A 23,264-nucleotide genomic window follows, 5' to 3' on the forward strand; every position below is an offset into this window, starting at 1 on the left:
CTTGGTTACCTTCCTGTTTGATCTTAGCGCTGTTGGGTAAGTGTGGTAAGCTTTACCTGACGTGCCTAATCTCATTTCTGCTGTCTCTTTTCAATCTGGTGTTTTGATTTCTTGGCGTACCTCGCTTCCTTCCACCACTTTTCAACCTCCTCCCCAATATATCGCTCGTGAGGGCGCACAATCACGAGATCATGATGGTAGATGGAATCATGGATGAAGGGAATGGGGGCGAGATGAAAGGCGTTGTGAAGGAAGCGGAGAGAAAAGAGGTAAATGTCGAACAGAGAGGAGACGTAAAGGTAGAAACTGGAGTTACAGCCGAAGTGAAACATACGGGCTTTAAATTCTGGGCGGTGTTCATGACGGTGGGGATGGGGATGTTTTTTTCGGGTTATGTGAGTTCTGCGTCCCTTGGACGTGGTAAATAATGGATTGAGGTTGATGGCTAGACTTTAGGACGCAACGTGCGTGACTACCATCACTCCTTTGATCACCGACGAATTTAACAGTCTGAATGACATTGCATGGTATGGAATAGCTTAGTAAGTCCTCTTCTCCCCTACTCCCCCCATCCGTCGATCATCCAGTCTGACCACCATACAGCTCCCTCACATCTTGCACCATGATTCTAAGTTACGGCAAACTCTACTCTTTCTTCCCAATGAAACATATCTTCACATCCGCGCTTCTTATCTTCCTAATTGGGAATACCGTCTGCGCAACAGCTCCCTCCTCACTCTCCTTCATAATCGGCCGCGCTCTCTCAGGTTTTGGGAATGCGGGGTTATTGTCTGGTTGTACCATGTACCTTCCCCCCATTCCCTCCCTCTCTCCCTGCCCCCTCTCCCCTTTCCCCCATACTAATACGACCCAGCATCATATCACGCACAACCCCCCTCCCACTCCTCCCCCTCTACTCCAGCATCGCCGGCGGGCTGGAATGCATCGCCATCATCCTCGCGCCCCTCATCTCCGGTTTCATCACCGCGGGCACGTCTTGGCGAGTGTGTTTTTATATCATCATCCCCTTTGTCGTGCTCATGCTGCTTACCACCTTTTTATTTATCGATGTCTCCAACACGACGGAGCAAGCATCTCTGTCGATAAAAGAGAAGTTGAAGCAGTTGGATTTACCAGGCATAATGATCTTCTGGCCGGCGATTGTATCGTTTACGCTTGCTTTGCAATGGGGCGGGAGTGTGTATGCGTGGGGGGATGGGAGGATTGTTGGGTTGTTCGTTGTTTTCGGGGTTTTTACCGTGGGTTTTGCGGTTCAACAGTGGTATTGCGCGGAAACAGCTACGATATCACCAGCGCTGCTGAAAGAAAGAACGGTGACGTTTGGATGTCTCTTCATGTTCGCAGTCTCCGGGTCGGGATTTGTGGTTGAATTCTACGTGCGTCTCCTATCCCCTTCCAACACGAAATCCAGAACCTCTGCAGCATCCGCCAAGTCTAACACAACCCGCATAGTCCCCCCTCTACTACCAAGCCATCCACTCCACCACCCCCCTCGGCTCCGCCCTCCGCGACCTCCCCCGCCTCCTCGCCCTCGCCCTATCCATCCTCCTCGCCGGCTCAGTCACCACATGCATAGGCTTCTACACGCCCACCATGCTCCTCGGCAGCATCCTCATGTCCGTCGGCGCCGGGCTGATCACCACTTGGAATACGACTACCTCGCTCGGACAGATCATAGGATACAACCTGCTGTATGGCGCAGGCGTGGGGTTCGCGTTTCAACAGCCTTTTATAGCAGTCCAAACGGTGCTGCCGCAGAAAGATGTGCCCGCCGCGATTGTGGTGTTGCAGTTTGCGCAGTATTTGGGGAATATTGTGGCATTGGCGGTGGGGGAGAGTGTGTTTGTTGAGGGGCTGGTGGAAGGGTTGAAGGGCGTGGAGGGCGTGGATGAGAAGTTGGTGTTGAGGGTTGGAGCGTTGGATCTGAAGAGGGTTGTGCCGGAGGGGGTTAGGGGGGTGGTGTTGGGTGTTTATGCGGATGCGTTGGATAGGGCGTTTTTGGTGGGTTGTGTGCTTGCTTGTGGGACTGTGGTTGGGGCGCTGGGAGTTAAGTGGAGGAGTGTTAAGGGGGAGAAGAAGGTAGATGGTGTTGAGCGTAGGGTGAAGAAATTGGAGGTGTGATGAGTGGGTGGGTGAGCTTAAATTTAGGCGGTGTTTTTAGTATTCTCTATATTGGTCCGGATCGGGAAAGCCTTGTATTCGGCTTTTGATAAAACGCGCTTTCGAAAAGAGCCTTTGCTTCCAAATATCAATCTCTTAATCCGCAATCCATCTAGAGGTGAAGTGTCACTTTACATGAGGCCATCTCTGCGGATTATTGGTTTAATTTATTTAGTCCTACTTTATCAATGATTACAAATTTCTATTAATCCGTGCAGTAATTGTACACGCAAGTTCTGGGTTTTGCGCGCCATGTAGATAACCTCGAGTCATCTCTTTCATGGCTCTTACACCAGAAACTGCTGCTCGCGCCAAAGAGAGGCATCCACCACCGATGTATCCTTCCACTGAACCCTTTACTTCCCTATGCCCCTTGCTACATACAATTGTACTGTCTTTCGCAAATCTGGCTTTGGATACAGTTGCGTCTATATGTATTGATGGTCGAAACTTGGCAGAGAAGAGCGTGCGTATTGGTTTGATTGTAATCTAGGCTTTCTAGGGGAGGTAACTTTTCGGAGTACCAAGATCTCTAAATCTCAATCAGTCTTGCGTGTAGCAGACACTGCTAGGCATCTTCGTTCCTGCCCCTAGATTTACCTTCTTGAAATTAGAAGTCCTTCTGTTCAGCGCATATCCTTCCACGGAGTTGTTCCTTGTCTGCAGGCCCTTCATAACCAAGAAACCCATTGCCCGCGTATTTATGTAAAAGGTTGGCCGAGTATAGCATACTGAAGCTCTAGTGGATAATTAAATATTATAGGGGAAAGGCAAATCGAGTGGAGTAAGTTGTCTAAATCACAGTCAGCCTCCCTTGCCACAAATAGCGTTTTTCCCCCTTCGCTCCTGCCCTTACCTCTTTCAAGCGACAGGCCCTTCTGTCGGGCTCTTCCACTTCGTACCTTCTTTTCAGGTTTCTTATCGTCGACCGACCAGAGCACAAGTATAGAAGTGGTAGCGATTTGGAACCTGTGGAGAGGCAAGTCGGAGTATAGGAATTAGAATGAAGCGAAACCTTCAATCGTTCTCTCCTGCTGTGGGTAATCCTCTATAATGCCGAACCTTCACTTCGCATAAGCTCATTCGTTGCCCGTTTTGAAAAGCTACTTTCCCACCAAGCTCCTTGAACTCGACAAAGCGCTTTCCAGAAAGGCTTCTTTTCCTTGCGTCTCCTTTCTTGTTTCCGGACATGCTTCTTGTCGAAAGCTTCATGAATATCGCGCAAGCTTCGCGGCGCTGATGTAACAGGTAATGTGTCGGAGGTAAGTCGAAGGTGTCGGAGTGGACAAGATATCTCAATCCAATGATGCTAATCCCCAGATTCATATCCCATACTCGGATTCACCTCCCTCCCTTTCGCAAGGCATTGATTAAACCTCTAGCTGTCGATTCTATTCTTGCTTTTATCAGTGATCTCCATCCTTGCTTCCAGCTCCTTCGCCATCATATAAGCTGCCGTTCGTCTTCCTTGGGGCGCGTGTCTGTCTTATCGGGCAACATGACAGTTTCCTCTCATCGATCGAGATTCAGACTGATCAAAAGAAGTCGTTATGGGCTTCCAAGCTTGTATAGAAATTTTGCTGCCATGCGAAAACTACAGAAGTCGAGTAGGGGGGATCGGTGGGATGGAATTTCTTCGTCTGTCAGGCGGGATGGGATCCAATGAGCTGTGCGCTGTTTTTCGCTGTCTATAGCAAGGTTCTATCGATTGAATATTCAGTCAAAGGGTTACCAGGCAAGGGTAGAGATTTTGAGTTTCCACGTCTCACTCTGCGGGGAGGAGAATTTACTGAGTAACAATTGCTGTGTACTCAATCGGCGTTGGATAAAGATATCAGCAGACATCACCCTGGTACGGTACTTAGTGTTGATAAGATCTTTGAATGGAAATATAAATTATCGTCGTTGTGAGATTTGGCGGAATGCGCGCGGAAAGAATATGTGCTAAGGAATGTAAGTGTGGAGCAGATTGTCTATAGGCGTGATACAAAATTAAAATGTCTGATAATAATCGGTCGCATCTTGAATTATAATCCACCAGCATGCTGTGTCGGCGTCGAGGTGTCGTTGTCGGGACCACAGTAGTTGTTTATCAGCTGGAGATTGTAGATTTTTCGCTTCACCTCTCGGAACTTTCTGTTCACACGTCCCTCGAAGGGACGAAGGCCATACTTCTAGTACTGCTAGTGAACTATAGGTGAAGGACAAGCTGGAATATGGTAATTCCATTTTAACGCTTTTATTACTTGAAATATAGATGGAAGGAGAATGCGCTGAAAGTGCAATAAGATGCTGAAACTCTGTTTTGGCTTTCGTTGGGTGGTATGTCAGATGCTCTCTTACTGCATGTACAGTAAACAATTTGGAAGGAGACCTGATTTGAGCGTCTGAGATATCGCCAAAATTATGCGACTCAGTATTTCCCCCTAGACACTCAACGTCGCCGATTCTGGTTGATGTCTTTCTTTGTCTACCCACCTTCAGACATCATCGCAGACACGACTGAAGTGGTCAGTCATTCATTCCAGTTATATAGTATGGTTCGAAAATGACTGCTGTCATAAATCTGCTATCACGCTACACCTCAGCTCTCACTCGTCCGGCCATCTCTCAACCACCGCGCGTCAACATGAATCTCTTGGCACGATGTTAGAGTCATGTTCAGCATATGGTAAGATTACCACAGTGATTTCTTCTCATCCCCAAACTACCTCCCGCTAACTACAATGGTCAGACACAACAGGTTGAATCTGAAAGGAGCCTCCGCTACTTCGAACACGAATCGAACTCTTCATACTTTTTACGGAAATGAAACTCCCCTCGTCCACGTTATATATCCTTTATATAGCTATGGCCTTCCACGAAATCCCTCTGAGAAATTCGCACCCACACAAACGAATCCTACCACCGTCCACGAGCTTTACACTACTGCACCTTCGAAGTTTGAATACAATACATCAAAGGATTTCCATTGAGATACTGCTAGGATTTTGAATTACAGACAACAACCACTCAGCTATCAAGGTAGGGCAGACATGGAAGTTCATACTCAAATATGATATTCTGTAGGTTTCCAGCAATACCGATGGGCTGCGAACAATCAAGATCAAGTCCGCGCATCTTCCAGCATCGATCATGGGATATTGAGGTTTATAAGGGGAGGTTCTCATGTGTTTGATTGGCGTGGTCCAGTCGAAGTCCGCATGAGTAGGTGGATTGATGGAGCGGGACCTGAGTGGCCGCTTAGTGGATATATCTTGGAGCAGGCCCCAGTGTAAGAGAAGACCATGCAAAATGAGAGGACCTGTTTATGAGGTAAGACACTCTCGCGGTAGTTTCATCTAGCGTTACTGGTCTCGGGGAGAGAGTCTATAGCAGCTATATCTGGGAAGTCGAAGAGGCTATTGTTTTAAGAAGCCACAACGAACGACATCTTGTGAAGATTCTCTGCCGCTATTTTTCAACTTCAATCGTTACCGGCATAGGGTCTCAGTTCGTTCTAATTTGGAATTGGCATGATTGGGTACGGTCTGGGTTGCAGAGATAAGCCCGATTCAATCCTGGCCATGAACATAGTCAATCCACGCTCTCATTTCAGCCATGAGAAATCATTATAAGACAATAGCAAAAAGATCATCACCGCTGAGTACGGAAACTTCAATACCGCTTATCTAATATCGGCACCTCATTAAAACCGCCAACTCGCAAAACTGACACAACATCGGATCTCGCTTAACCCCTTGTGAAAGCCAGAGCCAAGAATTACAGAACAACCACAGACGATGTTCAAAGAATAAATTTGTATTAATTTCATATATAGAATTCATGAGTTCTCGTATAGATAAAAGGCGTAGTAAGGACAGTTGCGAGTCATTGAGTCAACTCTACTTTTGGTCTATGAACAGCGGCCTGGGACTCCTTCACTTTCACAGGAGTTGTCTTTCGTGATCTTCGGTTGGAGTTTCGGTTCGTGAAGAAGGAAGCTTCCGGTAGCAAGCTTTTTCTTTTCTTGTGACTTCAGTTTCCCAGGCACCTGTGCCTTATATGATGTGTTTGACTCACGGAATGACGTTCGGAACACCAGGGGAATATATCATATGCTCAGGTTCCTCGGGCTCGGATCTATTTAACATCCTCAAAACCGTTCCGTCGATAGCATAGGTCATAATTTAGTGTGGCTGATTAGATCAAAACTCTTTTAACCACCGTCGACATATTCTCAATGATAGAGGTATAGATACCAATGTACAAACTGTAGCATAATGTCATGGTGTATGGGTAGGATTGATCAGAGAGATTAGTTGGTTCCAATTAAATAACCAGACTGGATGGATTTCGGTTGAAACATGTTTTCCATGGGATATACAATGGTATGAGACTATCTTTACGTATAGCCTATTGAGATCTTCTTGCAATTTATAACGGTAATCACAGTATGAGAGTCCACCAGATGTATCTACTGAATACAAGTCATTCTTTATAAATTGTACCAAGTGGGTCAAACTTATTATGGTGTTTTGTATGCGTAAACAATAACCTACTAACTCTCAGTCGTTCTAGAGTGGCATTCTTGAAGCGTCGCACTTGAAGTTTGGAAGAGAACAATACTTGTGGATGCATACTTGTGATGCAGAGCATGAATGTTAAAAGGATATCTATGCAGCAGACGGTCACTTTCGCAGCTATTGAGAATAATGCGCTAGTGAGCGTTGAAGTTCTTCTCTCTCATAGGTGAATCCCGCCAAAACAAAGCGCGAGCTCAGCTTCATCGCGTCTCCTTTCTCACCCAACAACCTCAACGTGTTTTGGCAACTTCCAGCTTTTGCCCAGACACTCTTTAATTACAAAGATCGCATCTGACATCAATGTCCTCATTCTAAACAGATCTCTTTCGCTTTCATCCGCTATGAACTTTGTCTCTGGCCTCCCCATCGTCGAAGTAAACAAGTATCTCTACGATACCATCGCGGCGAAGATTCCAACTTTAGACACCATGAGGAACCCACTAGCACTAGATACGTCAAACCCAGCAGCTGCGTACAAGAAGGAGTATTCAGGCCATACCAGCTTCGGACACATGCCAATTGTCAGACTTCTTTCGCACGTTGCTTCCATCAATGGTGAAGAAACAACACTCCCAGAAGCTGTTCCACTACTACTAGATCTTTCAGGACAAGAACAAGATACACCAGATCGACCAAATCGACCAATCGTCGTGCAACCTGATGAGCTCGAAAATCATTTCCGGCAATTCGTACTCCCCACAGCTGTTGAGCAGCCGTTTCAAATCCCGCAGTATGCTGTGGACGACGGAAACGAAGCTGAGCGCGAAATTTTTTGGCACGAAATGAAAGTACCGTCTGCATTGAAGAACCTTTTGCGCTTTAAACCCATTCGAATCCCTAGCTTTCCTCGCTTCACTGGGCAGCGTAAGTACCCGTTCAAGTTGAAATGGAGACGTCCTATGGTTCCAAACGTTACTTACCACTATCCGTCATCTCAAGTTTTGAAGCCGAAAAAGCCGTGGGGTATTTGGAAGGCGAAGCAACGAGGTTCATCGAAACAGAAGCCGACTGGATCCTCACAAGAGAACCTGATCGAGATCGACGAAGACGACCAGACTGAGAATGACAACGACAAGCCGACAGAGTCCGCCAAAGAGAGCCAAACCGAGACTGACGAAGTGAAGCCGACAGAGTCAGCGGAAGAGACCCAGACTGAAATTGAGGAAAGCAAGCAAGGAGATGTGGAACCCAGAAGACGAACAGTGTATTTTCACTTGATGCGTCACGGAGAGGTAAGATAAAAACCAATAAATCCGTGTGACTATACTAACACAGTAACAGGCTGCTCACAACATTATCAACCCAAACATCCGCGTACCACATCCAGATGGGGGCACAGTCACCGCAGGGTCTATGTTGCCAAACCCACCCCTAACAGAAAAAGGATTCAGCCAAGCGCGACAAGTGTCGTACACTTTCCCGTTGCACAAAATCACTCATATCTTCTCGTCGCCTTTGGTTCGAACTCTTCAAACAGCTCTTGTAGCCTTTGAACCAATTCTCTATTCAGCTACTGCCAAAGCACCAGTCATCATCGCCTGGAAGGATCTCCGCGAGTGGGGAAACAGACCTTGTAGCACCGGTGATAACCTCGAGAAACTCAAAGAGGATTTCAGGAACTACCCAATCCATTTTGGCTTGTTGGAAGAAGGTTGGGAGGAGAACGATGACAAAGAATGTTACTGCTGCAGACGCTCACGTTACATTCGGGTCCGCAACGATCTTGCACGGCTCTCCCAGATTCTGCTCAACGGCGGCAACTTCAAGGGCCTGGTCTTTCCACCGCATACCGGCAGGAACGACTTACATGTTATGCTGGTCAGCCACGGCGGCTTCTTGAGTACGCTTAAGTATTCTGGTGAGCTGGCGGTAGAAGAGCCAGAACACAGTGAAAATTCTGAAAAGGTCCCGGAGGATAGAAAGCAGTACTTTGATAACGCGGAGATATGCAGTTGTGAGGTGGTTGAGGTAGAAATTCGTAAGGATAATGGGAAGCTGGAGTTTCCTATTGCCTTAGCTGAGACTGGTGGGTATTTGAGAGGAGTGGAAGGCACTTTCTACTACAGAAGGATGGCTCCGAGAGAACCATAAGCTCGTTTGGTAAGGATTGTGGTTTGGTTTGTTCTTTGCTGGTCTGCGGTATGCTGGCCAGACAAAGTGTTGGTTGTCAGAGTCTTGCGTATACTGATTATAACTTTCTTTGAATAATTCGGAGGTGACGGTGGGGAGGAATGCTAACACAGATTGGTCAGTCAGGCAGTTGGGTTTTGAGAAAGATGACGCGGAAGTGCAGATGGATTTTGAAGTTTAGAATCAATGTTCCCTAGCAAGTGAGGATGCTAGTAGATAGAATAAAATTGCTGTAAAGTAATGCGAACAGTCCGTTGCATCAGTGATCGTGAGAATAGAGCAACGGAGGTCGTCGTCAAGGGCAAAGGGGCAAATCATGTGACTTTGGCGATATTAGAAATCTTCAAGGTTATTGCAACACGACAACAACATCTGAACCAGTTTTGCCGTACATAGCCAGACTCTCGAGCCACGGCCAATGCAGCATCTGATTACCTACGTATGTATTGATGCGGCACAATCGATGAAATGATAGACTCGTTGATGGGGTTCTAGGTAGATTTTATCACTAACGATGATATGGCGCAGTAACATCTCAACGAGTCTAGATTGATTCTGAATATCAACATGGGCCTAGCTTCAACGGCTAGAGACGTTGCCAATCGAAGTGATCCGTTTCTATTGGGCCTCAAACCGCCAAGCGCGTATTCCACGAACGAGAGATGGGAGGTCCAAGTTGTATTGGATATCCCACTCTTCGAACCATAATTCCAAGCCCCGGTTTCTCGATTTACAAGGGCACTTTCCTATTTGGCGGCTAGCGGCGTCTAGATTGATCACACACATTTCGGAAGATTGACAAGCCAATTATTGCTTTTTGCATCGAGGCTTTCAAGCCACGAGCTTGTCGCGACTCACTCAAGACGTGCCAAATGCTTGGATAAAAGCGTATCACGCCGACCAAGACTGTTTGCTTGCAATGAGTATGGATTTCGGCCGTATAGTGATGGATTCTCGAGCATGCGTAGCTACCTTTTTGCTCAAATCGCAACTCAAACTTACTACGACTTTTGTTGACATTCTGGATATAGCTGTTCTCAAAAGTTGAAGAGCTATCAGGAGCGAACAATTGTCATGCTCCATGCTTATGCAGCGCTTTGCCTTACGACTATCGTCAGCATTCCCTCAATGCAGCCTGGATTCCTGGAATAAATCGCATCAACGCACTACTAATTGAATAGCAATCAGCAAAGATTTTCACAGAAGCGTGACACCCTCGAGCACGCGGTGCGGATTCCTTATATCCAGCCCAATTCAAACATCCAGGTCCCAGGGCTTTTGCCTATTCTTCACCCAATTTATCCACTCTGGCAATAAAACCCGGCGCTCCGATCTGCGAATTGTCTTGCCACAAAGCTTAAGCAGATGACCTGACGTTATTAAACACTATACCTCTAGCAGCGACGGAGGCAGGAACCTGGGGAAAGATGTACACGAAAGTTTGAGGCTGAACTCAGAGATGCGCCGATGCAGTGTATACTTCCGTCGTGGGAGAGTATATAACCATGGGAATGGCACCTAGAATTAAATATCAGTCTCGACCTTGACATTTCAATCATGTTTGTATCAACCACTCTTCTCACAGCCGCGCTTGCGCTGGCACCAGTCGCTATTGCCCAGGTATCCGAGGGCTTTGAAAGCGGATGGGACAAGACCGCATGGCCTATATACGCTACAGACTGTAACCAGGGCGGTAAGGTCACTTTGGACACCTCCCAAGCTCACACTGGCAAGAACTCGATCCGAGTGGATGGCGCAGGTGGTTTCTGCGGTCACATTTTTGTCGGCACGACCAATGTTCCCAAGGGCGAACTCTACGTCCGGACATGGCTGTAAGTCTCATAAACGAAGATACCCCTAAAAGCATTGATGTTGATGCAATACGCAGGAAGGCTTCCAAAGCACTGACAGACTCCCACGTCTCCTTCATCACCATGACAGACTCAGCGCAAGCCGCAAACAAACATCTGCGCATTGGAGGCCAATCCAAGATCCTCATGTACAACCGCGAAACCGACGACGCCACTCTGCCTGACCTTTCACCCCAAGGCATCGCAACCTCCGCCGCGCTAAAGACAAACGTTTGGACTTGCTTCGAGTACCATCTCGGCACCGACGGGACGGTTGAGACGTGGTTGAACAATGCAACTATTCCAGGCTTGACCGTCAAGAGTGGTGTGAGCAATCCGAATGCTGCACAATGGCAGAGAGGTGGCTCGAAGCCAAAGATTACGGGGGTGTACTTTGGGTGGGAGAGTTATGGCGGTGATACCAATACTTTCTGGTATGATGATATTGTTATCAGCGGAAGTCGTGTTGGCTGTTAAATTCGAGGCGAGGATCGAAAATTCGTGTATATACTTTGTTCTATGAACGTCAGTCGACGATGACACATATAAAATTTGGAATTCATGTAAATACAATGAGAATCTTGAGCATCTATTATGAATGCATCGTCGAACGAGACTCCACTTTGAAATCCGGGAGGATAAAGTCTGCTGGGTAACGCTTTGCGACGGAGAGAAATGTGTACTTGGATTGGAATTGCAGCTAAAGGTCAACAAATGAGAGCTATGTTTCGTGGGCAAAGAATGGCCTCTCTGTAGTGTAGCTTACTGTGCTACTCATACTTGAGTTTCAGACCGCCACTGGCTAGACCTCGAAAAGCTCTCACTTGAGGCTAGCGGAAATTCCATGCTTTGCTACCACGTTACACAACATTCGCCACGAGCCGATTTTGTATATGCTCTTTGATTGGAGCTTGTTAATCTGTCGCGGCAGATCCCAGATTGTTGCTGACTGCTGCAGTGTTGGTTTACATCTCGCTACCGCCGACAATGGAGTCCACGATAACGCAAAGGTTTTCAAGATTGTAATTATTTATTGAAAACAGATTAGACTGATCCATTCCAAGACCCAAACTCTTGGGCCAGATATTTAGGTTGCGCGATCGTAGGGATAACGATACTGTACCACAATACTGCAGTATGCACCAGGAGGGAGTCTTCGGGCTCTCGCTAAAGGTAGAAACCCATTTGATATCTCGAATCCATACGCCCATGCCTGCGAACATTCCACCTCGCCCCAAAGACACCGAGCACGTTCTAGTTTCGACAAGGTTTAATTTCCAATTTCTCAGCAATCCATATGGTTGTGTTGAAGACAAACTTTTCTGATATCAAACATTCGCTAAGCTTTCCACTTGGCCAACTTGGCGCCAATCCCTTGGCTGGCTTGAATCAGAAGGTGGTAAATCATCTCTCGTGTAAGTGCAGCAGCGTGCCACCAACCACCGCCTCGTAGTTAAATGATACACACGCATAGAACGATTTTCGAAGCCGTTATCGAGCGATCGAGGCGCTGTCTTGGGAATAGGCCCCGAGCAGCAAACCTTGCCCGACAGATCTTAACTATATCCCCGCCATTATGGCCGCCTCCAAGAGCTTGGATGCGTTGATAACCGCGATAATGGTGCCAAGCGGTTATTACTTTCCTTTCTAGACGTTGTCTGTGAATGTGTTAGGATACAATCGGCAATTAGCCTCGCGAGCCCGCCTGCTTGCAGAGAACTCACAGACATGGGATGTGCATCGCTGGGTCGCGTCTTGGAAGCTGCGAGCTATATTAACAGCGTGACCCCGCCGCCTGGATAGAGCTGAGTTATTTTCTATCGATCAAGCAGAAGTCCCATTCTCCTCAGCATGGCGGACACGAAACATAGTCTCGAGGTGACCAAGGGAGGGTACATGGAGGAGCCAATTCCTATGGGTTCCAGTACTTCCAACTCCATTGATGGCGAGAACGCAACCCTCTTGGGACCGTTCCCTACGGAAGAGGAATGGGCAACTCTTCCTCGAGTACCAGGAAGAATTCCTTGGACAGCCTGGACTGTCGCCGTTGTAGAGTTCGCAGAACGGTTCTCGTACTACGGAACTACCGCAGTTTGTAAGTAAATTTCGCCCCTCAAAGTGTTACATGAACTAATATAACTGCCAGTCGTCAACTTCATCCAAAAGGATCTTCCAAAGGGCTCTAAAACAGGTGCCGGTTTCCTCATCAAGCCAGGATCCGGAGCTCTAGGACTAGGACAGCGCGCTTCCACTGGAATTACCACCTGTAAGTCTTGTAGCCTGACTTGGAATTTCCAAACTAATAACTCTATAGTCAACTCCTTCTGGTCATACTTCACACCACTTTTCGGAGCCTACCTTGCTGATCAATTCTTCGGTCGTTACCTCACAATCCAATATGCCAACGTTTTTTCGATCGTCGGTCACTTGATCATCATCATGGCTGCCATCCCACCAGTCATCGTCCACCCAAACGCAGCCATGGGTGTTTTCGCCGTCGGACTTGTCATTATGGGTATTGGAACTGGTGGTTTCAAATCCAACATCTCGCCCTTGATTGCTGAACAATACAAGGACCAAAAGGCATACGTTCGCGTTAGCAAGGCTGGACACAAGGAGATTGTTGACCCTGCTTCAACAACCGCGCGGATCTATATCTACTTTTATCTCCTCATCAATATCGGCTCGCTCTGCGGTTCTCTCGCTATGGTGTACTCTGAGCATTACGTCGGGTTCTGGCTGTCCTTTACACTTCCAACAATTATTTACTGCTTGTGCCCTCTCATTCTCTGGAAGTTCAAGAAGTACTACACTCTTGCACCACCTACTGGATCTGTGATGGCCAAGGCTGCAAAGCTCATCAAGCTTGCTTTCAAGGGTAAATGGTCATGGAACCTCAACACCACGTAAGTTTGTCTCCAAGAAGAAACTTCTTTCCCGCAGTCGGCAGATGTGCTAACAATAATGCAGTAAGCGAAACCTCCGCGACGAGAACTTCTGGAACAATGTCAAGCCAAGCGTTATCCGAGCTAGAGGCGATACCGTCCCCGCATGGATGACCTTCGACGACGAATGGGTCGATGAAGTTCGTCGTGGATTCCTTGCCTGCAAAGTCTTCCTCTGGTATCCCCTATACTGGCTCGCTTACAACCAAATGACTGGAAATTTGGTCTCTCAAGCCAACACCATGAACCTTGGCAAAGTCCCCAACGATATCGTTTCCAAACTCAACCCCATCTTCATCATCATCGTTATCCCAATCATGGATTTCGGTATTTACCCTCTTCTCCGCAAGTTGGGTATCAACTTCTCGCCTATCAAGAAGATCACTATGGGATTCATGCTTAGTTCCGCTGCTATGATCAGTGCTTGTGTTACTCAGTACTTCATTTACAAGATGAGCAAGTGTGGAGATGATATCAACCGTCTCAGCAAGACTCGCAAGGATTGTTCTGCTCCAATCACTGTTTGGGTCCAGGTCTTCCCATACGCTCTTATCGGTATGTCAGAAGTCATGGCTTCCATCACCAAACTCGAGTACGCATACACCAAAGCACCAAAGAACATGCGCTCCACCATTCAAGCTCTTGCGCTCTTTACTTCCGCCATCTCATCTGCGCTCGGTCAAGCTCTCACAGCACTTTCTGATGATCCTCTGCTGGTTTGGAATTACGGATCCGTCGCTGTTCTCGCGTTCATTGGAGGTGTTGGATTCTGGTTTACTTTCAGAAAGGCTGATAAGCAGGAGGATGCTCTTAATAACTTGAAGGAGTCGAAGTTCATTGGTAGAACACAGGGTGATGAGGAGAGAGCTGGCGAGGTTGGTGTCGTGCAACATGATCTGTCTAAGAGTGAGAAGATGTAAATGGGCTTGGGTGGCTATTCTTGTATCGGAGGTTGGTGGGAGTGTTGGGTATACCCGGTTGCATATGATTCAACAAGACATTATCTGACATAGCTTAATATTCGTATCGAAATGACAGTAGGAATAGTGAAAATCTATTCCAGTTTATTACAATCAATTTGGTGCGTGGTGATCTGAAATTGTTGATGATTCCTAAAGGTTTCCCTTAGTTGTGTGAGAACTCTGCATACTCTGGGTGGCTCCGGAGTCAGTCTTCTCAAAGTCCTGGTAGGGAATACACGAGGTCACCTTAACACCCTAAACCCTCGGATTTGACTTGAACATCCAGAATGTTGTTTTCCGTTGTTTCAAAGATCCAGAAGTCTTGCAGGTACTGTGCCTTTCAGAGTCCAGGTCATACTTCCGACATAGCAAGAAATAAGTACCTCTAGGAACCTTCCCGGAGGCGTTGAGAAATGGCTCATAAAGATATTTTCTTCACCGTGACATCCGAGATAAGATTTGTGGGGTTTTCTGGGCCTCTCGGGTTGGAGTCTGGCTACTCAACAATGAATTGTTTTTCAGGAGCGTCGACCAGCAAGACGAGGTCACGTAGATGATGCTCAACATACCTGCTTAAGACGACAAAACAATGAAGATTGGGAGTGTTTGAGTAGATAAACACAAGCTGTCGGCAAATTACTACTTTTCTGATCTATGTTCGGTAAACCGTATACATCGTGAAGAGCCTCAAAGGAAGTTCGAACAAGACAAACGGGCAGGACTTGGCAAGAGCTTGAGCATTGTTGGCAGCGGGCCGAGCTTTCTCCATGCCTCGGCAGAAACCCAGTCGTTCGGCACCCCATTCTCAACGGCGACTGATGAAGCGTGGGGAAAGCTCAAGCGATTTACATCCGATTGAGCAGAACGAATCACCAAATCCACCCAAGGAGGCGTAGACCAGCATCATTCCCCTCCAGACACGGCAACTAAGGACTCCAAGCCATGAGCAAAACTACTAATGTCATTACTGGCGTTGTCCTGAGCTGCATCACCGTTCACACCTGCTCTTTATATATCGCTTGGGTCCCGGAACTCGATATTTGGATGTTCTTGTTGATTCTTATGCTCAATCTAACGCAATGCCTACCGAATCTTCCTACCCAAGATTGAATATCCCGAATGTCGATATCTGGACGTTCTTGTTTGAGAGGACGCCGGAGGAGAGGCAGTTTCCGGAAAGTAAAGGTATGGATATAGTCGGATTGCTTGAGTAAGAGCTAATCGGGTCTCGAATAGTGATCTACAATGACCCCGATACCAAGCGAACATACACGTATGCCCAAGTCCGGAGTACTGCAATTGATTTCGGAAAGGGGTTGAAAGCAAATTGGGATTGGCAGAAGGGAGACGTGCTGGCACTGTTTACACCGAATTGCATCGATACGCCCGCAATAACATGGGGAGCACAATGGGCAGGTGGCATTCTGTCTCCTGCGAATCCAGGATACACAGCAGATGAGCTAGCCTTCCAGCTGAAAGATTCAGGAGCAAAGGCATTGGTTACCCAAAAACCATATCTGGCCGCAGCGGTCGAGGCCTGCAAGAAAGTCGGCATTGAGGAGAACAGGATTATCCTCATGGGCGATGAGCGAGATGAGACGATGAGATTCAAACATTTCTCGAGTATCAGGAATACTTCTGGTGCTACAAGATATAGAAAGACGAAGATTGATCCGAAGAAGGATCTGGCCTTTTTGGTTTATAGTTCGGGGACCACCGGACATCCAAAGGGCGTTATGCTATCGCATTCGAACATCGTTTCGAATGTGTTGATGGGAAATACCTCTGAAGGAGGAAACTTAAGTTGGAAAGGTCAGAAAGATAATGAAGGAGACAAGATATTGGCCTTTCTACCGTTCTTCCACATTTATGTAAGCATTATCCCTTTTCTTGACTTGAGCATGAGCTGATTTCATACGCAGGGCCTCACTTGCTTGGTACATCAAGCTTTATTTTCTGGTTGGACGCTTGTTGTTATGCCCAAATTCGACCTGGAGAAATTCTGTGCTCATGTGCAAAACCTCAACATTACCTTTGCATATGTGGTCCCGCCAGTCGTTCTTCTCCTAGGCAAAAGTCCAGTTGTCTCGAAATACAACCTCTCTTCAATACGTATGATGAACTCAGGAGCGGCTCCCTTGACTCGGGAAATAGTCGACACTGTATGGAACCGCCTCAAGATACCCGTCAAGCAAGGTTATGGTTTGTCGGAAACTTCCCCAACAACACATACCCAGATCTGGGATGACTGGCAAACTACTATAGGTTCTGTCGGTCGGCTGCTACCTAACCAGGTTGCCAAATACATGTCCGCTGACGAGAAGGAGGTACCTGCCGGCCAGACCGGTGAACTCTGGATCAAAGGGCCTAATGTCTTCTTGGGCTATCTGAACAATCCGGAGGGCACGGCGAACGCTTTAACACCTGACGGTTACTTCAAGACAGGAGATGTCGGACACCAAGACGACAAAGGAAATTTCTGGATCACCGACCGTGTCAAGGAGCTTATCAAATACAAAGGCTTCCAAGTTCCTCCAGCTGAACTTGAGGGTATCCTCCTATCTCATCCCGATATCGATGATGTTGCTGTCATTGGAGTTTACAACGCAGATCAAGCTACAGAAGTCCCACGAGCATTTGTGGTGCCAAAGAAGGGTGTTGAGGGCGGTAAAGAGAATGGGCAGCAAATCGTTGATTGGTTAGCGAAGAAGGTGGCTAGTCACAAGAAGTTGCGTGGTGGAGTTGTATTCGTAGATGAGATTCCGAAGAGCGCGAGTGGGAAGATCTTGAGAAGGCTCTTGAAGGATAGAGTGTTGGAAGAAGAGAAAAAGGGCGAGAAAGCCAAGCTCTAAGCCTGCTTTCTCGGTGTCAAGTGGTGTGGAGCTTTGGATGGGTACGATGGAAGTTATATAGCGTTTACAGCCCCAGGACTGTGGTAGGCTAGCCTTTTCAATATACCAATACTATCAATATAACAAGAGTTCAAACATAAGCATATACTATGTTGAACTACTAAAATCGATTAATCATATGGAATGTGACTCAACCATTACCCCAGTTCGGGACTTATAGACTGAAAGGATGGTAGATCACGTGCTCTCACGATAAGAGCTTAATCTCTCTCTTATCCTCGGCCCCGTCTATTTCTAGCAAAACATCTGTACATCTCGATTGCCCGTCACACCTCACAATGGCCAGTCTTCGCGTTCCCTCTTTACGAAATACGGTTTCTGGCGCCGCGCCGTATTTGCGGACGTATCAGCGTAGATGGGCGCAGGTACACGACGTTCGATACCTTGCCACGCAGCAATCAAATAGAGTGCTAGAAAAGTACAAGGAGAAGTTAGACAAGAAGGCAAAAGCGTATGCAATGACTTATCCCTTCCATGTTCGAGTTACTAGCTGACAAGTTACAATAGTGAAGGACTTCGCGACGTTAACGAGCTAAAAGAAGCATACAAAGAAAAGATCAACCACCTAAAGCAAAAAGCCTCCATCCCAACCCCCCCCCTCACACCACCACCTTCACCCACCACCTCCTCACCCTTTCCCTCACCACCGCCCGCGCCACAGACCCCAGAGAAGAAGTCGAATCCCGGAATCAAAACCCTCTCCTCCTACCTCGACCTCCCCAAAACCCGCGCCCTCCCCCCCAAAGAACTCGAAGCAATCTGGCGGCTCCGACACGCGCACGACGCACAATCCCTCTGCGCCGTCATCCCTCTCGACGTCTACCGCACCATCGAGAGCACTGCAAAAAAGTATCCACACTTCATTCTCCCTCTCCCAAAAGAAGGGCAGGGCGCGGAAATCCATTTCATGCAATGGACGTTCCCGGCGCCCGACACGGTGACGGTGTTGTTTACGCATCTCGCTGAGTATAAGTTGCGCGGCGAGTATAGTCAGCCGCATACGACGATTACGCATCATCTGGAGTTGGCGGGGGAGAAGGGGGTGGTGTTACTGCAAGGGCAGGTGGTGGAGGGACGCGGGGTGAGTGTGGATGAGGCGAAGTGGTTGGTTATGGCGTTGCAGAAGTTTTATGGGGTTGGCGGGGAGAAAGGGGAGAGGAGGAGACTGTTGGAGATGTTTGGGAGGGGGGATGAGGGGTTTAGGGTTGAGGAGTTGGTGGAGGAGGCGGAGAAGGTTGTGTAACTTTGGGGGGGTTGTGTATTTGTAGGTGTGGTTGTATGTGGAATTGTATTAGAGCGGGATTGGGATTTATAAGATAGATGGAGAGTGTAATGATTAACGCTTGAACATGTGAAGCGTATTATCTGTATTGTGGGAACCCTGCGACTGACGATGAAGGATTCTGTGATCTAAGGCTGTGTTGATATGTGGGTTTCCAGCGTAGACGACATTTATGGTAAAAGTGGAGGGAACATCGATGAGCTTCATAGAAGAACTGTTATCGAGCAGTGTCGTTAAAGTAACTGGCAAAAGGAAGCGGAGAATATATCAAGAGCTTCACTTGAGACTAGTCATATAAGAAGAATCTTGTAAATTAGAAATATTTTGGAAAATCGCTATTCGGCCAACAACTGTCTGCACACTGAATGCTTGTATCAGAAAGAATCGGGAACATTGACATCAGACCAACAACTGTTTTCACACTGAAGCATATCATAAATCTTTCAATTCGCTGTCATAAACCCCAAGGTAGTTTGTACAACATTGGGCAAGTGTTGGTACAAGGTGATTTCACACCTGAGATGTCTATTCCTCCATTTTATCGTCCTCTTTCGTCTCCTCTTCATCATCATCGTCATCTAGATGTTTCTTCGCTAGTTTCTCAGCCTCCTCCAGAATATCCTTTGGAACTTCCTCATGTCTTCCCTTGGTGGGGCCATCTAAGCTGCTGATCCAGGTCATCTCCAACTCGAATTCCTTGTCTTTATTGTCGGCATGCGCAACGTAGATGATTCTCGCAGCTTCCTTCACGCCATCTTGAAGGCTGAGCTTTCCGGCTGCCAAGTCTAGCTTCTCCAATTCTGCTTTGGCAGTTTGTCGTCCCTTTCCCGTCGCGGCACCGTAGTATCCCCAATACTGTCCACTTGGCTCGATCATGAAAAGTCCTGGTCCGCCATATTTCTTACCCTCGACCTTGCCACCTGATCCAATCTTAGGCCCGCTGCCAACCTGCCCATCGACTGGTAGTTCGAGTTCAGAATCCCAGCCGGCTACGATTCCGGTAATACCGAAGGGTCGTACGGAGGAGTATAGTGTATACGCTTGTAGATATCCACCCATACGGCTGGCAAGATCTTTAACAGTGATGGGTGTTTTGTATGTTGACCGCCAGCTGGATGCTTCATCTCGTGCGCGGGATACGAAATGTCGTCCGTCAGGCACAAGACCAGAAGATACCTAGAGATTCATTAGAGATGCTCTGAATGCTGCAGGATAGAAGCTGAAGTAACTTACTGCGCCAATGTGTCTGTCTACAGTTGCGATGCGCTTATTCGCTCCAGCCTTTAATAATTTGCTTGAGATGACCTTCTCAACAGCAAGCACAACACCATCTTTACACCGGATTCCGATCGAGGTTCCTCCATTCTCAACCGCTTTGACTGCATATTCGACTTGAAAGTTTCTGCCATCGGGCGAGAACACCGAATTGGTAAGATCGTAACCCGTTCCTATCGAAGTCTATAAACAGGTCAATCAAGAGTTCAGAAAGGCTGCGTACATTTATGAACAGCTTATCTGAAGCTTACCATGATGATCTACAGAAGATTATGCGGCTGTAAAACTGAGAATGTATTCGGAACGACTGTGCTGGTGATGGAATGGTGAGATGGTTTGAATCCAATTGTCTGGCAACCATCTGGAGCTTGAGCTCTCCAGGCACCTGAAGCGCGCGTTTGGTTGGCGTGTCCAAATTGGATGCCTGAGGCAACAAAGTACAAGTCGGCTCCTGTCACATGATTGGCCTCGAATTGCTTAACCGAAAAGGACAATTTTGGGAATTTGGAGGGGAATCGTAATCGTGGTGATACTTGAACAAAGACCATCTAAGATACTCTGTCTTTCATTCCTGTGAATATTGAATTGGATATATCAAAAGATAGAGTCCCGCTATTGAGTTTCTTTCATGTAATTTTCTTTGCAATGCAATTCAAAATTTACTCCAACATTAAACCACGGCCTGCAGGAAAGGAGCCTGGGCTTTTATTCAAAAGAACGAAGATTTCTCGTGTCAATTATTCATTGGCTGCTAATGGATTAAAAGCGCATCGCCCGCGTACTGTTTCATAGTTAATTTCCTTTTCCAGCGTAGGTTTGCATTAGAGTTGGATCAACTGTCTCTGGTTGGGCGGTAAACCCATGTCTGGTTAGGCTTCGTCATGCGGTTTTCGAGTTTCGACCCAAACCAGACCATTCATGGTCAGCGGGAGGAGGGGTAGCAGCGTCACAACTCTTTTTGTTAACTTCCTCTTGTCTTTGTCCTCTCTCTCAACAACACGACCGCATTTTCTCAACACCATTCTGCATTTCGCTGCATCTTTTGCACATATCGACCTCGACAAGATACCCTCGCAGCTTTGTTTCGCGATTCCCCAACTCCAAACCGACCCACCGGTCCCTAATTCCAGGACTCCACATTTGTTTCTTAACCTCAAGTACATACACCCTCTACATAACTCAAAGTTAGAGAAATATAAGCAAACAAAGCACATTCACATCCGTCTATCAAGTCTGCTCTTCTCCATTCATCTCGGTAGCGAGATTTACGAAATTCACATAATCTGACAGCAGCTCCTCCTCGTCCTTAGGATCCTCCTTTCCTAGTACATTTACTTGGACTGTTCGACAAAGTGGCGCTGTGTAGAGCTACTCTGGAACATCTCCGAGTACTTCACAGCAAGGTAGTCTGCACGAATCAAAGAAATTACACAGGCTAACTTTTGCAGGATATTACCCTACCCCTACCGCCTTTCCACTCCACGATGGCTACCCAGGAAGAGCTCACTGCTCTCTTCGCTCGCAATTTGAATTTGCACAACAATTACGTTACTCCAGCACCAGAGCTAGAGCCTGTACCCGCACCAGTAGAGACTCCAATTGTCTACTCCATTTCCCAGCATTATCACCATTCCGCACACGTAGTGCAACCAGCTCAACCAGCACGACCGGCTTCCGAACCACCACAGACAGACCAGTTGACAGCAGAAATCATTCTCAGCAGACATGGTGTAGACGTGGCATCTCTCTTCCCTTCCCAGCTCGAGCTATTTAAGACGGCAGGCCCTAGCCAGCAAATGCGTTTGGTTGAACTTTGGCGAATCTGCCCACCAGATTACGGAGGACATGCATTGGCACAAGACATCAGCCACTGGACAACAACTTCCGTAGAGCAGGAAGAGGCTATGGCTAAGCTTCGTTATGAGCGACAGATCTTGGAGGAACGTATGTCGCGAACTGGTGGAGACCAAAGCATGGATAGTGATACAATGAGTGATTCCAGCATCGCTGGACCACTCACCCCGGTGCAAGGTCCCGATGGTAGATGGGGAATAGCTGGTGGATCAACCGCCGAGCCATACATGGCCTCCGGGTATGAAGCTTTAGCTCAACGAGAGTATGAACAGTCCTCGGCACCACACTCTAAAGACATCTACTCTCATTTTGGGAACTCTGTCGGTGCACATGCATACAACAAATCCACAGACCCAGTCTACAATACGAACGAATCTATGCACGGAGGTTCTAACATCGGCGGCGACTGGCAACACCTGATCGAGCAAAGACAAATGGCAATGGAGAACCAGTACGGGTCATATACTGAACAGTCACAGCAATGGAACGGAGGTGTTGCAATTACAGGACAAGAAGACGAGGAGATGTTGTAAATACCATACATAGTAGTTAAGGTAGATAGAAAGGCTTGCCATTGCTCGCCTTAGATAGTTGTTCCCTTTTCTCAGCGAAGGATTTGCTTGTGGGGAAAGGTACGCAGGCTTCATTGTTTACGGAGTTGCAGGATTACAAATTGTTATGCATGATATGTCATGCTATGGTTTGGAAGGATTACATTTGGCAAAGTTTTGGAACGGGGTCTGGTGCATCTACTCACTTTATTTTTTATCTTCTCTTTGTGGACATGTTCTTTTTCTTCAGTGTATTTGAACGTTTCTGTGGGAGGAGGCAGGATCCAGAGTGAGATTTCAGTTGTCTAAGGTACGTATCCTCAATGACTCCAACCTCCATATGCTCGTACTATCCGAATCTAAACGCAAACTGCGAGGATGGATGGAATCTCTCGAGAGGCACAAAAAATGTACGAGGTGGAATTAGGTATGTATACCCTGATAACTCCTCATCCAACTCCATCATCCCCTCCTCCCTTCACCCATACCCATCCCTCCATTTGGTGAACATTCTTACTACTTATCTGCAAAGCAAGCCCCTGGACTTCTGGCTCTCCCGGACTTGGACCTGGACCCTCTGGACTTTTCTATTCTCCATTACCTGTTTTGCCCCTCCGTTTCGGATTCCACACCTTTAATAGAATAATAACAAATCAAGATTATTTAAATTTGTTTTAGATTATTACTTTTCGTGTGAATTGTGAGAATGGAGAGTTATGTACAAGTACATATATTTTGTGAAGTTCATGAGTATCCC

General features: G+C 47.1%; 8 protein-coding genes across 8 annotated transcripts; 7 read left to right on the forward strand and 1 right to left on the reverse strand.

Moving 5' to 3' along the window:
* Nucleotides 1-209: 209 nt before the first annotated feature.
* Nucleotides 210-2,142, forward strand: GLAREA_00243 (MFS general substrate transporter; the record flags this gene model as incomplete). Its single annotated transcript, XM_008085003.1, has 4 exons — nucleotides 210-395; nucleotides 457-542; nucleotides 875-1,397; nucleotides 1,474-2,142. The coding sequence occupies 4 exons, from the start codon at nucleotides 210-212 to the stop codon at nucleotides 2,140-2,142; spliced, it is 1,464 nt and encodes a 487-aa protein (XP_008083194.1).
* A 4,945-nt stretch (nucleotides 2,143-7,087) lies between these two features.
* GLAREA_00244 (Phosphoglycerate mutase-like protein) lies at nucleotides 7,088-8,837 on the forward strand (the record flags this gene model as incomplete). Its single annotated transcript, XM_008085004.1, has 2 exons — nucleotides 7,088-7,978; nucleotides 8,028-8,837. The coding sequence occupies 2 exons, from the start codon at nucleotides 7,088-7,090 to the stop codon at nucleotides 8,835-8,837; spliced, it is 1,701 nt and encodes a 566-aa protein (XP_008083195.1).
* Nucleotides 8,838-10,433: 1,596 nt separating this feature from the next.
* GLAREA_00245 (uncharacterized protein) lies at nucleotides 10,434-11,203 on the forward strand (the record flags this gene model as incomplete). The annotated part of the gene is made up of 2 exons (XM_008085005.1): nucleotides 10,434-10,708; nucleotides 10,765-11,203. The coding sequence occupies 2 exons, from the start codon at nucleotides 10,434-10,436 to the stop codon at nucleotides 11,201-11,203; spliced, it is 714 nt and encodes a 237-aa protein (XP_008083196.1).
* A 1,374-nt stretch (nucleotides 11,204-12,577) lies between these two features.
* Nucleotides 12,578-14,591, forward strand: GLAREA_00246 (MFS general substrate transporter; the record flags this gene model as incomplete). The annotated part of the gene is made up of 4 exons (XM_008085006.1): nucleotides 12,578-12,821; nucleotides 12,873-12,992; nucleotides 13,041-13,632; nucleotides 13,697-14,591. 4 exons carry the CDS (start codon nucleotides 12,578-12,580, stop codon nucleotides 14,589-14,591), a joined length of 1,851 nt encoding a protein of 616 aa, XP_008083197.1.
* Nucleotides 14,592-15,712: 1,121 nt separating this feature from the next.
* GLAREA_00247 (Acetyl-CoA synthetase-like protein) lies at nucleotides 15,713-17,485 on the forward strand (the record flags this gene model as incomplete). The annotated part of the gene is made up of 3 exons (XM_008085007.1): nucleotides 15,713-15,818; nucleotides 15,870-16,504; nucleotides 16,556-17,485. 3 exons carry the CDS (start codon nucleotides 15,713-15,715, stop codon nucleotides 17,483-17,485), a joined length of 1,671 nt encoding a protein of 556 aa, XP_008083198.1.
* A 338-nt stretch (nucleotides 17,486-17,823) lies between these two features.
* On the forward strand, nucleotides 17,824-18,788 carry GLAREA_00248 (uncharacterized protein; the record flags this gene model as incomplete). The annotated part of the gene is made up of 2 exons (XM_008085008.1): nucleotides 17,824-17,996; nucleotides 18,053-18,788. The coding sequence occupies 2 exons, from the start codon at nucleotides 17,824-17,826 to the stop codon at nucleotides 18,786-18,788; spliced, it is 909 nt and encodes a 302-aa protein (XP_008083199.1).
* A 564-nt stretch (nucleotides 18,789-19,352) lies between these two features.
* On the reverse strand, nucleotides 19,353-20,650 carry GLAREA_00249 (N-terminal nucleophile aminohydrolases (Ntn hydrolases); the record flags this gene model as incomplete). The annotated part of the gene is made up of 3 exons (XM_008085009.1): nucleotides 19,353-20,003; nucleotides 20,061-20,285; nucleotides 20,390-20,650. 3 exons carry the CDS (start codon nucleotides 20,648-20,650, stop codon nucleotides 19,353-19,355), a joined length of 1,137 nt encoding a protein of 378 aa, XP_008083200.1.
* Nucleotides 20,651-21,586: 936 nt separating this feature from the next.
* On the forward strand, nucleotides 21,587-22,489 carry GLAREA_00250 (uncharacterized protein; the record flags this gene model as incomplete). The annotated part of the gene is made up of 1 exon (XM_008085010.1): nucleotides 21,587-22,489. The coding sequence occupies one exon, from the start codon at nucleotides 21,587-21,589 to the stop codon at nucleotides 22,487-22,489; it is 903 nt and encodes a 300-aa protein (XP_008083201.1).
* Between the last annotated feature and the right edge of the window lie 775 nt (nucleotides 22,490-23,264).

Source organism: Glarea lozoyensis (assembly GCF_000409485.1).
Source record: "Glarea lozoyensis ATCC 20868 chromosome Unknown GLAREA3, whole genome shotgun sequence".
Lineage (NCBI taxonomy): Eukaryota > Fungi > Ascomycota > Leotiomycetes > Helotiales > Helotiaceae > Glarea > Glarea lozoyensis.